This window comes from Solea solea, chromosome 10 (assembly GCF_958295425.1).
Source record: "Solea solea chromosome 10, fSolSol10.1, whole genome shotgun sequence".
Lineage (NCBI taxonomy): Eukaryota > Metazoa > Chordata > Actinopteri > Pleuronectiformes > Soleidae > Solea > Solea solea.
In genome coordinates this window covers 859,755-872,254 of record NC_081143.1, presented here as the reverse complement: position 1 = coordinate 872,254, position 12,500 = coordinate 859,755, and the positions used below count along the sequence as shown (strand labels likewise).

Below are 12,500 nucleotides of genomic sequence, written 5' to 3'. Positions count from 1 at the left end.
GGAGGATGGGTGAGACATGTGATCACAGCCCTCCTCCCTCCCTCACCAACACATTATTCTCACCCACATCCAGGCAAGGAGCGGGCGAGGGAGGGAGGGAGGGAGGAGGAGGACGAGGATGAAGATGGCGATGAGGACATGTGCGCTGTGACTATGCTCAGATGTCCTGTACAGTGTAAGGCACTGAGGGTTACCTACTGTAGCTGATGGTGTCAGGACACACACACACACACACACACACACACAGTAAAAAACAGAAAACAAAGTCAAAAGTATCAAGTATCAGAAACAAATGCTCATGATTCTTCTTCTGTTTTTATGATTAATAACAAATCTTTGGTTTGACTTGAAGGCGTCGGCCTGTGATGTTCTTGGTGATTCCTTCATAAACGATGGATGAAATCATCACGGTTTCAAAGAAACACGGACGTGTGATTCTTTTTGCAGTTTAAATGGAATACATGTATAACCTACATACTGTTATTATATATACTGTACTGCACTGCCCTTATAATATTTGTTATACCCTATTATGTTATTTTACTAGATACTGTCTATATCATACTATGTCAATATTCATCATTTTCCTAAAACAAGTACAAATTTATAAAAAACAAAAACCTATGTTCTCTCGGTTAACCGACGGATAAAATAATTCATCAATAATAAATTGCCAGAACAACAAATATTAATTGACGATTAATAATTATTGGCTGAAAAAACCTTTCCCACACGCACCTGAACACAACTGTAAACACACACACACACACACACACACACAGCAAATGTCTCCCTGCTGCAGTAGCCCCGCCCCCTCCACAGTCGGACCAAGCGTGGGCGTGATGGCGGTGATAAAATGGCGTCTGAGAGTGACAGTGGTCCAGTGCCATTGTGAAATTGTGTGTTATCATCACTACGACCTCTGCGCCCTTTACCCCAAACATGCTCTCTCTGTCCCTGCTGTCTGACCCCGCCCCTCCCTCTTGACCCCCTTACACACACACGCATGCACACATCAAGTGCTGTACAAAGGGGAGACCACGGTGTGGCTTCAGCTACATAAGCACAACTTTTGGCAGCACTACTGTACATTAAAACCCACTGGGAAGTTTTTTTTCTCATTTTTTTTAAGAGAGCCCTTATTCGTGTTTCTTTTTTGACACGGTGCCTCACGACTGACCCACTGACACAATTTCACATCCCACTGAGTGGATGGTTGGCGTTTGTTTGTTTTATTTCCTTCGTCCGAGGACGAGGAACCAATGAAAACAATAGAATAACTCAGGACCAATGAGTGACAGAAGCTGGAGACGAGGACACACAGAGCGTGGGCATGGACAGAAGCGGCGGCTGAGCAACAACCACTGGGATCCCTCCCCCAAAAATCCACTTTAAAGAAATCACTAAATAACACAAGGACAAAAACAAGCAAAGATAAGATGCTCACTTCTCTTTTTTTTTTGTTCTCGGAAAGGTTTGCACACAACATGCTGTCACACAAGGGCAGTGTTGTGTGTCGGCCATTTTGGATCTGCTGTTACAATTCTGGACAAGCGAGTGGCGTCATGGAGCTAAACATGGAGGTGGGTTTTTTCCTGCCTGTCCGTCAACATGTTAGGTGAGCAGTGCTGGAGCGTGGGCGGGCTGCTGACGATAGAGGGGGTGTGGTCAATGTGATGATGTCAGGTAAAACCATCCGATAAGTCAACCCGAGGCCTGCGTGTTCCGTCGCTGACTCTTCTCTACGTTGTCTAACTATCTAGCTACCTAACCCTACAGGGACCTGAGAAGTAAGCTGCTCTGCACCTCTGTAAACTCTCACTACACCGTCTGAAACTGGACCCAGAACGTCTCTAAAATGGACACAAAATGGCGCCCTTGTGCCATGCATAACAGGGAGGTGATGCCAAGAGGGCTAGCTTGCTCGGGGCATTCGCTAACCCCGCCCATTTGAGTATTTAAGGTCAAAACCACAAGGTTTTCTGATTTCTCCTGATTGATATCGTTCTCGCTAAAATCTTTATCCGAATGGGAGTTTTCGTCCTCGCTGGACACACAACTGTCCTCACTGGACACACAACTGTCATCTCCCCATGTCAACTTTAGACTCTTGGCTGTTTCCTCACTGTAGCCCAGTCTCAAAATCACCACTCTCCCTGTTGCTAGAATGGGAGCCAGTGGGACTCGACTTTTAAGGCGTCGTGTGGTTGATCTCATCGACTACAGAGGGTGAAGAGGTGAGTGGACAGGAGTGGCGTTGGGTGAGGAGAGTGGGGGTGACTAATGTGACTCTGATACAGAAGGCACTGTGGCTCTGTCCGGGGTTTCGGGGGAAGCTTCCCTGTCTGCCTTCACCTCTCGAGAAGGAAGGAAAAAGCAGAGGGGTTTCAGGTTTGTGCCCCTCGACTCCAGCTAAACAAAGAGACAATCCACAAAAACCCCATCTCCATAATCACTACGCTATGCTCAGCTACTAGGTATGGAGGCAATGCTTTCCAGGAGAGGAGAGAAAGATGAGGAGGGAGGAGGAGTCGGTAGTAAGACGAGAGGTAAAAGACCGAGGGGGTTTCACTGTGGGTATCTGCATGTTACGTTAGCACAGCAGTGACGTTCTCCCTCCAGAATGACATCAAAACAAAATGCTGATGAGGTCTGCATAGAGTCAAAAAGTATGAACGGGGGTTTGTTTTCTGGCTTAAAAAGATCATCGATCGTGCCATGAGCATGAACGCTTTGCAAAATAAATCAGTCTCTAATTATTCTCTGCCTGTTATCTATATCTACATCAACTACATATTATATCTATATTTATCTGTAGGTTATTGTCTATAATATCTTTATTTAATCATCTTGTCCTAGAGTTATTGAAGAGACATAACTGTTTATTTCTCATCACAATAAGGATGAAATGATGAGCTCTGAGTATTTCAGTCCTGTGATGCCTTCAACGTCCTCACGGCAAACTGAGAGAACAAATGTTCAAGTGGATGAACAGAGAAGGGAAAACATGAGAAAAGAGAGTTTGGCGAATACTGACGTGGGTTTTGGCAAAGGACGTTTCAGCTTTGCTACAACCTGGCATGCTTGGATTGGTGATTTGGTGACTGTTCTCTGGTTATCCAGACCTGAGCAGGGAGGTCATCATTGGCACAGTCGGGCAGACACAAGGACGGACATACAAATGGACAAATGGACAGATATGGCATTCCCCAGGCTGCAACCTACATTCTAGACTTTGTCACAAGGTAGAAGAGGAGGTCACACTCCAGGTCTAGAAAGCAGGATGTGGCCCGGAGGCTGTCCGGCAGAGAGGGAAGGCAGGGTGGAAAATGTGCTGTTAACTGCCCCCTGGTGGCAACAAAAAGAGCATAACACCACCTAATACAACCAACACTGTTCCACCAATGCTGCTAAACAGAGGGTAAAGATTGAGATCTGAAGTTTTTTTGGCTGCGAGTGGAAGAATTCAACCATAGAACTTTGACTGTGTCTCAAATCTCTACAGAGGTTTGTAAAACACCTCCATGAACTGAAATCCCCCCGGCTGTGAACGTGAATTCTTGATCTTTGGGTTGGTTTGACTGACCCAGTGTCAGGAGCAGAGACTCCCCTGACCTCCACCTCCATCATTCTGTAGCTAGAGTGTTTCTTTAGAGTTGCGTTACAACACGCAAACAATGCTGCAAAGTGAAATGTTCCCAAAGCCGGAGGAAGGCAACGAGAACTTTTAAACGTCATTCAACGGATCAGAGTAAGAACGTAAAGAATGTAAACAAGATGGACATAGCATAGCCAACCTCAACTCTAAATAACATGACAACAAATCTACAGCAAGAGTTTGATCAATCAATCAATCAATCAATCAATCACTCAATCAATCATCATCATCATTGTCATCGTGGCTTTGCATTGACATTGATTTCATTATTCATAAGACTATTTTCATTAACGATAATAAATCTTGTGTGGTAGAAGTCCGCTGCTCTCCGCTCCTTCTCTCTCTCTTGTTTCTCAAGAACAACAGGAAACTTGAATGTGATCCTGCAGCATTTCCTGTATTTTAATAGGTTGTAAAAATGTAGCTTTTGAACTGTATCGGCAGAAAAAGGAGACAAACAAATGAGCCGACTGTCAAAGCCTGTTTCAGGTGAAACGGAACTGAAATCTATGATGTGTTCGAGAAAGAGAGAGAGAGAGAGTCTGAAAGGAGAGAACTTCTTTTGTCAACCTAAAGAAGCAAAGTTTCCTATAAAGCCCCCAGGTCCCGCCCACACCAGTTAGATTTCCTTTCTACTACGTATTTAATCAGTCATGCAGATTTCCGTCAAATTTTGGACTCCGAAAAAGACCAAAGGAGGCTGAGCAAATGCAACAGAAGAACCAAGCTCCAATGTCCGCAGAAGAACAAGAAGGAGAAGTAATCGATAGAAGAAATACTGAAGAAAGTAGTCCCTCCTTTCCTATCCTCCGCCCCATTCAGCCGCGTGATGTCATTTCCTGTCGGGTCATCATTTGCCGTGCGCTGAGATGCGTAAGCAAGGAGGAGGGGGCTTCGTGTAGTGTCCGGCATCCATAGACTTCGATAGTAAACCAAGCTCACCCCCCTTAGTGCACTAAAACAGGAAATAAGCCCACCCACCCCTGCTACCACCACCACCACCGCCACCAGACAGGAAGCGATGTCACACCAGTCCCATCAGCATTAAGTGAGTCTTTAACAGTAAACAGAGATGATAAAACTCATCAAATATCAGCCAGCGCTGTGATTGGCTGGTTTTTGCAGTATAGGCGGAGCTTCCTGGTTCTGTCCCTTGGAAAGGAAAACAATTAAAGATAAAGTGGTCATACTCCCCTTTTACTCAAAGATTACTTAATGATTTCAAGATTCATTTTGTTCTTCATTGTTCAAGTTTGATTTTCTGGAGGCATAGCTTGGCATGTAAAGGTTAGGGGGTCCTGGCTTTTTGTTTGAGTTACTTTTCTTAAATAACGCAGAGTCAAAGCAGCGGACTCTGTTTTCCAGCGTGTTTTTCAGGCTCTCTCTTTAGCAACCTGGCCGACAACAGATAGCGCAGCATCTGATTAGACTAAGCGACCACCTGTCCGTCTTGGGAGAAGGGCTTTTTTAAGCCTAGTAAACTGCAAAGATCATCGGTGGACTTTACAGCGACATGCTCCTCCCTGTCTTCCCTCTGTTGCCTGGCCTTGCTGGTCAAGCAGAGAATTCTGCGAAGTGTATTTCTGAGAAAGAGAGGCAGAGGTAAACTGTGCCCGGGCCTTGTCTTTGCTATCCTGCTCTCTATCTCATTTTATTCACGATTTGTGTCGTACACAAAATGTGTTGAAACGCTACCACAACACCATCATCCCCCTGTTTTCTCAGTCAGAGTCTGTGAGGATAGAGGGTGCCCCCCCCCCCCCCAACATTTCCACTGCCACTGCTTTATCAAAAGTCTTCATATCCAAGGCCAGAGCACCGGAGGCTGCTGCTACTCTTCTCCACTCCTTCCCTAATCCCTTGCTCCCCATCGTTGCTAGCACCAGTCATCTTCGTCCGTCTCACTATAAGGTTCATGCAGGCCCTTGCGGGGCCCTCTGGCGTGAGGGGCCCGGTGGTGCGGGTGTGGGGGCACCCCCGGTGGTCCTCGTCGATGTGGGGAAGGTGAGGATGAACGGTAGCCATTGGGCACCCTCCGTGGGTGCGGGTGAGGGGGCGGAGGGGGCCCGTGGCGGGCAGTCCTAGGTGAGCGTGGGTGAGGGTGAGGATTCCCCCCATGCGGATGTGGGTTTCCATGAGAGAGACTCTGCTCATAGGCAGGGGGCTCATGGTGCCGCTCGTACTCATAATCATGCTCGTAGAAGGGTCCGTCACCCTCCAGACTGTCCCCAGCTGGGGGCCCACTCCAGCGACCTCGGTGTGGGGACCTAGGTGAGCCGTGAAGTGGCGAGCGCGGGGACTGGTGCCTCGGGGAACGTGGCGAACCGTGGCGGGATGAGGAACCCCCGTGGTGCGGAGAGGCCTGGCGTGATGGGGGTCGGTGGTGGTAGCCTCTGTCGTGATCTGGTGGGGAGAAGTGTCGGGGGGAGGGCGAGCGCAGACGCCCCGGCCCCTGTGGGCCATAGCCGGGCTTGCGAACAGCAGGGGAGTAGGTGACATGTGGACGAGGGACGGCTGGAGTCTGCGGGAGCTGGCGACGACCTCTCCGTGGAGTGCTGGTTCCCGAGGTGGAGGGGACCGGACTGCCGCTCACCGAACTACTGCCCTACAGCAAAATGTAAACAAGGAAAATCAAAACGCACCACAACAACAACAGAGACCAGCACAGAGCAGAGTGGTGGTGAAGAGATACATGGATGGATGGATGGATGGATGGATGGATGGATAGATAGATAGATAGATAGATAGATAGATAGACAGACAGATAGATAGACACCATTGAAAATCATTTAAAGAAACGTAATGATGAAGCAGCCACACATCACATCACATTGAATAAAAATGAACAAAGAGGAAAAAAAAACATAACACAAAAAGAGAGATTGATATCAATAAGTAAGTGGAACTGAAAGCAGATTTGTTGTGGAGGGTTGTGTTCAAGGCAGCTGTATATATACTCTATGATAGACTATAAGTGTTTCCCAAACTTTCTATATGAGGGCCCTCTTTGTAAAGATGGCAAGCAAATGAATGCATAATGTAGTAAGAAATTTACATCTGTAAGCGGTAAATTAATTCGGGCCCGAGCACAAATGGAGTTTGTGCGAGGAACCTATTTGTATAAATGTTAATTAAAAGGTTGGGAAAATTAATTGGAACCCCCCAAAAATCTCCCACAACCCATCTGTGGTTCTTTACTGATGTAAAGAACCATTGTCAGCACTGACAGTTCAGAACACATTCGGGAGTTTTATCAATCCTGTGTTGAGTAAAAGGCTTCACATATTTTACAAATGTCCTTAGAAGGGTTTTTAAGTGAGTCATATGAGACATTTATACTGCACATACTGTTCTATACAGGTGTCTGATCTGTGGAAAAACTGATTTGATTTAATTTAATATAAAATATTTGATGTCCATGCTCCGTATGTTTAAAGAGGCCATAGCCCAGAAGTGCCAATGAACGCTGTGTTTGGGTGTGTATCTGCGTCATGACCTCGTCTATGAAGCCCTAAACAAAGTCCATAACAATCAGTTCAGCCACTGCTGAGAGCGCAGGGTTTGATTGTTTTCCTGAGCTCTACAAAGCAGCAAGGCAAGAGTCCGGGCACTAGAGTCCCGGCACTAGAGTCCGGGCACTAGAGTCCCGGCACTAGAGTCCGGGCACTAGAGTCCGGGCACTAGAGTCCGGGCACTAGAGTCCCGGCACTAGAGTCCGGGCACTAGAGTCCGGGCACTAGAGTCCGGGCACTAGAGTCCGGGCACTAGAGTCCCGGCACTAGAGTCCGGGCACTAGAGTCCGGGCACATCCGGCGACGTACTTTCAACCGTAGAAGAAGAAAAACAACTCTGGTTGTAGCTTCTGAGCGTATCGTTGAGAACATGTGGAAAAAAGGTTCAGTGAGTGTTTGTGATAAACAATAGCAGACGCTCCACAAGCTCAGTGGATATCTTTCATATTTGATGGGAATATTCCTGCTACATTTCCCAAATACCTCCATGTATGCGGCAACCACTTCACAGAGGATTGTTCCACAAACTTGGGGCAATATAAATCAGGACACAGCACCAAACTTCCTCTTTAATTCTCCATATCTCCCATAGAAGTGAGACGGGACCACGCTATGACCTCTTTAATGGAAATATTAATGTAGTAATTGTTTCAATAACTCATGTGTCATGTGACACCTTGACTCAGCATAACATGTCACCTGTTTGAATTGGATGTTTGTGTTTATTATCTAAATATTTCTTTAAAAAGACTAAATTATTTCAGTCATTTCCATGTCATGTGATCCATTGATGAGTTTCAAAATGACCTTGGTCCTGCACACCTTCTGTTGGATATTAGTGCCTTTTATATTTTACACGGATAAATATTTAAATATTATTCAATGGCTTTCATGTCGTGGGACTATACTTGATCATTGTTAGATTTTAATACCAATCATATTTTAGCAAAATCCCAGTGTTTTAAAGGTCAGTGGCTTCAAGCCAACACTAAAGTCTCCAGCTTTGTTATCGTCTGTCATCATGTTTCATATTTCATAGAATGTGACTGTCCCTGACAAACAGAACATATTGTGGATTCCACACAGTTAAGCTGATGTAGATTTTTGTGGCTGATGTCTCTGCTTGGCATCTTTGGAGCCCACCTGTCTGTGACCCCGCCCCTCAGGCCCCTCGCTGGGCGACCGGGACCAGTGGTGGTCGTGGGGATGCCTGTGAGGGTAGTCGTGGCGGTCCGGGCCGTAGCGTTCTTTGTCCACGGAGCCGTGGTGATGGTGGTGGTGATGATGGTGACGGCGGTCCTTGGTCCGGCCGCGGTCCCGCTCGCGCTCCTTCGGTGGGAGGTCACCTGACTGCGTGGTGGTGCTGAGGTCTGTGCCCAGTCCTACCAAGGAGATGTCTCAGTTTACATTGGTAAAAATGAATACGACACATGACTTTGGTAAGATTCCTGTTTAGTGTAATGCTAACCCTTTAAAGGCGTTGGTATGATGACACTGTGACAGTGGGAGAACAACAGATCAGCCTTTCCTGTTTCAGTGATGTCACACTCTCTGACATCACTATCATCATGGCTCAAATCATCCTCAACACTCACAATCACACTGGATTTCTACAGTATATTGTCATGGTTACTGATTATGCTTTAAATGGGTTGGGAATATGTGTGTTATGTTTTCACGCTGTGATATATTATAATTATCAGGGATGCTAATGACTGACTAAAATGTGTTTGAAATGTTGTGTTACTTTAGATGATGATGACACTATTAACCATAAATAAATAAATCATAAATAAACAAAGAAAATAAACAGCCCATAATAGAACAACTAAATGTAAATCCAAGAAAAACTTCACGTAGAGCAAGACAGGCAGATTTATTTAAAACACCATCCTCACCAACGAGTCTGAGGAGAGGATGATCTCCACTTATACCTGCGTTAGTTTTAAAATGAATGAATGAGTGGAGTTTCTCTGTGTCTGCTCCACCTTCATAAAAGCACAGATTGCTCCTAATTGCTGAAGTAAAGGAAGTGTGAGTTTAAACAGGGTTCATTGGTGTAAACCTCTGAAAGATTTCACTTCAGCTCACTGTGTGCATATGTTGCTCTGATGATAATATGAATGCCATTGTTTTATTTGTCAAACTTGATATTCTATTAGATTTAAACAGTTTTTCCACTGTTAACAAACTGTTAGCTGGTAGAAGTTGCTGATGTTGGAGGGAAAAGGAGCCGATGAAAGAGGGACTGATGAGGTCTACTGGCCCTGGATGTTTTACTACACTAAGGATGGTGCTAACCTGTGAACCTGGTCCTGTGAGGTACTACATGGTGCTACTGTCGTCAGATACCATGGCATAGATGTTCCATGTTAGCGACTACTGTACAGACGTGATGCTATAGCTGCTCTCTCCTCACAAACATCCATTTCTCGAGCCACGTCAGCGACTTCTACTGCTGAACAATCGTTCTCAGCTGCTGACACTTCCACATGATTGTGCGCTCCTGGTGAAAATGCAAATCCTGATGTTGCAATGCTGCCCAAGATAAAATTGAAATCAGTAAAATGAATGAGCTTGTGGCTGAGTTAGCATGTGGGTGTTCTCTGGGTTCTCTGGTTTCCTCCCACAGTCCAAAAGCATGCAGAGGTTAACTGGACACTGCCCTGAGGACAGAGTGCTATTTTAAAGATAGCCCACAGTGAGTGGCTCACCCGTATCGGCGTCGGTGTATCGGGTCAGAGAGCGCTGCGAGGTGCGATGACTCTTGTGTCTGCGTCCTCCTCCTTGTCTCCCCTCCTCGGACACCACCCTCTCCAGGGAGTAGTCGTCCAGCCTCACGCCTCGACCCGAACGCCCGTGGACCAAACTGGAGGTGGAGCGGCGCATTGGACTGGTGTCAGTGATGGTCTGTGAGGACGAGGGAGCGAGCAGATCATGGGAGGAGTGTGATGTGATGCACTGTAACAGCAGCTTCAGCATATGAACATATGACGACTTTGTGACAGAACTAACAATTATGCATGGACACAAACAGCAGTGCCAAGTAACTCTTGGTTTAACCACACTGTAAACACAGGCTATGTGTTCTCCTGTGTGGTAACCTGCACCCATCTGATCTGGATCAGAACACTGTGAGGGTTCCTGGGTACTGTTCTGACTCATCGTGTTCCCGCGCAGCTAAAATCCCTGTGTTCCCCTGACGAGCACATGCTTCTCCACACGGAGATAAACAGAGAAGTGACGGGGAGGAGCAGGCAGAGACAGAGAGCAGGCAGAGACAGAGAGCAGGCGTGAGACAGAGAGCAGACAGAGAGCAGGCAGAGACAGAGAGCAGGCGTGAGACAGAGAGCAGGCAGAGACAGAGAGCAGGCAGAGACAGAGCGCAGGCAGAGACAGAGAGCAGGCGTGAGACAGAGAGCAGGCAGAGACAGAGAGCAGGCAGAGACAGAGAGCAGGCGTGAGACAGAGAGCAGGCAGAGAGCAGGCAGAGACAGAGAGCAGGCGTGAGACAGAGAGCAGGCAGAGACAGAGAGCAGGCAGAGACAGAGAGCAGGCGTGAGACAGAGAGCAGGCAGAGACAGAGCGCAGGCAGAGACAGAGAGCAGGCGTGAGACAGAGAGCAGGCAGAGACAGAGAGCAGGCAGAGACAGAGAGCAGGCGTGAGACAGAGAGCAGGCAGAGACAGAGAGCAGGCGTGAGACAGAGAGCAGGCAGAGACAGAGAGCAGGCAGAGACAGAGAGCAGGCAGAGACAGAGAGCAGGCAGAGACAGAGAGCAGGCGTGAGACAGAGAGCAGGCAGAGACAGAGAGCAGGCAGAGACAGAGAGCAGGCAGAGACAGAGAGCAGGCAGAGACAGAGCGCAGGCGTGAGACAGAGAGCAGGCAGAGACAGAGAGCAGGCAGAGACAGAGAGCAGGCAGAGACAGAGAGCAGGCAGAGACAGAGAGCAGGCGTGAGACAGAGAGCAGGCAGAGACAGAGAGCAGGCAGAGACAGAGAGCAGGCGTGAGACAGAGAGCAGGCAGAGACAGAGAGCAGGCAGAGACAGAGAGCAGGCGTGAGACAGAGAGCAGGCGTGAGACAGAGAGCAGGCAGAGACAGAGAGCAGGCGTGAGACAGAGAGCAGGCAGAGACAGAGAGCAGGCGTGAGACAGAGAGCAGGCGTGAGACAGAGCGCAGGCAGAGACAGAGAGCAGGCGTGAGACAGAGAGCAGACAGAGAGCAGGCAGAGACAGAGAGCAGGCGTGAGACAGAGAGCAGGCAGAGACAGAGAGCAGGCAGAGACAGAGAGCAGGCGTGAGACAGAGAGCAGGCAGAGACAGAGAGCAGGCGTGAGACAGAGAGCAGGCAGAGACAGAGAGCAGGCGTGAGACAGAGAGCAGGCAGAGACAGAGAGCAGGCAGAGACAGAGAGCAGGCGTGAGACAGAGAGCAGGCAGAGACAGAGCGCAGGCAGAGACAGAGAGCAGGCAGAGACAGAGAGCAGGCAGAGACAGAGAGCAGGCGTGAGACAGAGAGCAGGCAGAGACAGAGAGCAGGCGTGAGACAGAGAGCAGGCAGAGACAGAGAGCAGGCAGAGACAGAGAGCAGGCGTGAGACAGAGAGCAGGCAGAGACAGAGAGCAGGCGTGAGCGAAGGCTCTCCAGGCCAGGCCTCACATGCACACACTGTTCCACACGGTGGCCATGTTTCATTTACATCCTGCTCTTACTACAGTGTCAAAGCTTCATTTACAACCTGATAGAACATAAAATATTGGCAGTTATTTCTTATTACAATGCACCAGATTCCTCATTTATTATGAGAATATTCATTTACAACACTGACAAAAAATAAATCAAATATGGCCGCCGTGCAGATACAGTCACCTAACATTGTGGAACCTTGGAGCCCAGAGTCCGACAGGAAAATCCTTTACTGAACACAAGGGACTGACTGCATGTTGTGCAGATTCATGACCTGGATTGAATCATGCTGGAGAAACATTAGTGCAAAGAATGGGAAATGGTATAATCAAATGTGAGATCAAAAAAGGTGTGTGTATTTTAATAAGGAAATGTGTGTGTGTTTCAAAATTGTGTTCTCCCTCTGACGCGCCCCCCCCCCCCCCCCCCCCGCGTTACTCCCCTGATTCTTTTTAGTTTACTCATTGTTTTCAGTTTTTTATTTTATTTTTATTATTATTATAATATAATAATAATAATAATAATAACAGTAATAAGAAATACAATACAACTGTGTATATGCTAATGTATCATTCATTTCCAGCCTGATTATTGCTGTTAATTATATTCTGTAACTGACTGGAGTTAAACTGTGATTTTCCCGC

At 47.3% G+C, this 12,500-nt stretch overlaps 1 protein-coding gene across 10 annotated transcripts in view; it reads right to left on the bottom strand.

Moving 5' to 3' along the window:
* Positions 1-5,402: 5,402 nt before the first annotated feature.
* Positions 5,403-12,500, bottom strand: part of cacna1ab (calcium channel, voltage-dependent, P/Q type, alpha 1A subunit, b) — a 177,899-nt gene continuing 170,801 nt past the window's right edge. For 9 of the 10 annotated variants that reach the window (XM_058640399.1, XM_058640404.1, XM_058640406.1 and 6 more), the window contains 3 exons: positions 9,885-10,080; positions 8,314-8,552; positions 5,403-6,263 (listed from right to left, as the gene is read on the bottom strand). In XM_058640399.1, the coding sequence (XP_058496382.1) occupies positions 5,535-6,263; positions 8,314-8,552; positions 9,885-10,080 (1,164 nt within the window). In that variant the 3' untranslated portion in view covers positions 5,403-5,534. The remainder of the gene's footprint in view (positions 6,264-8,313; positions 8,553-9,884; positions 10,081-12,500) is intronic. The other variant, XM_058640403.1, reaches the window with a different exon arrangement.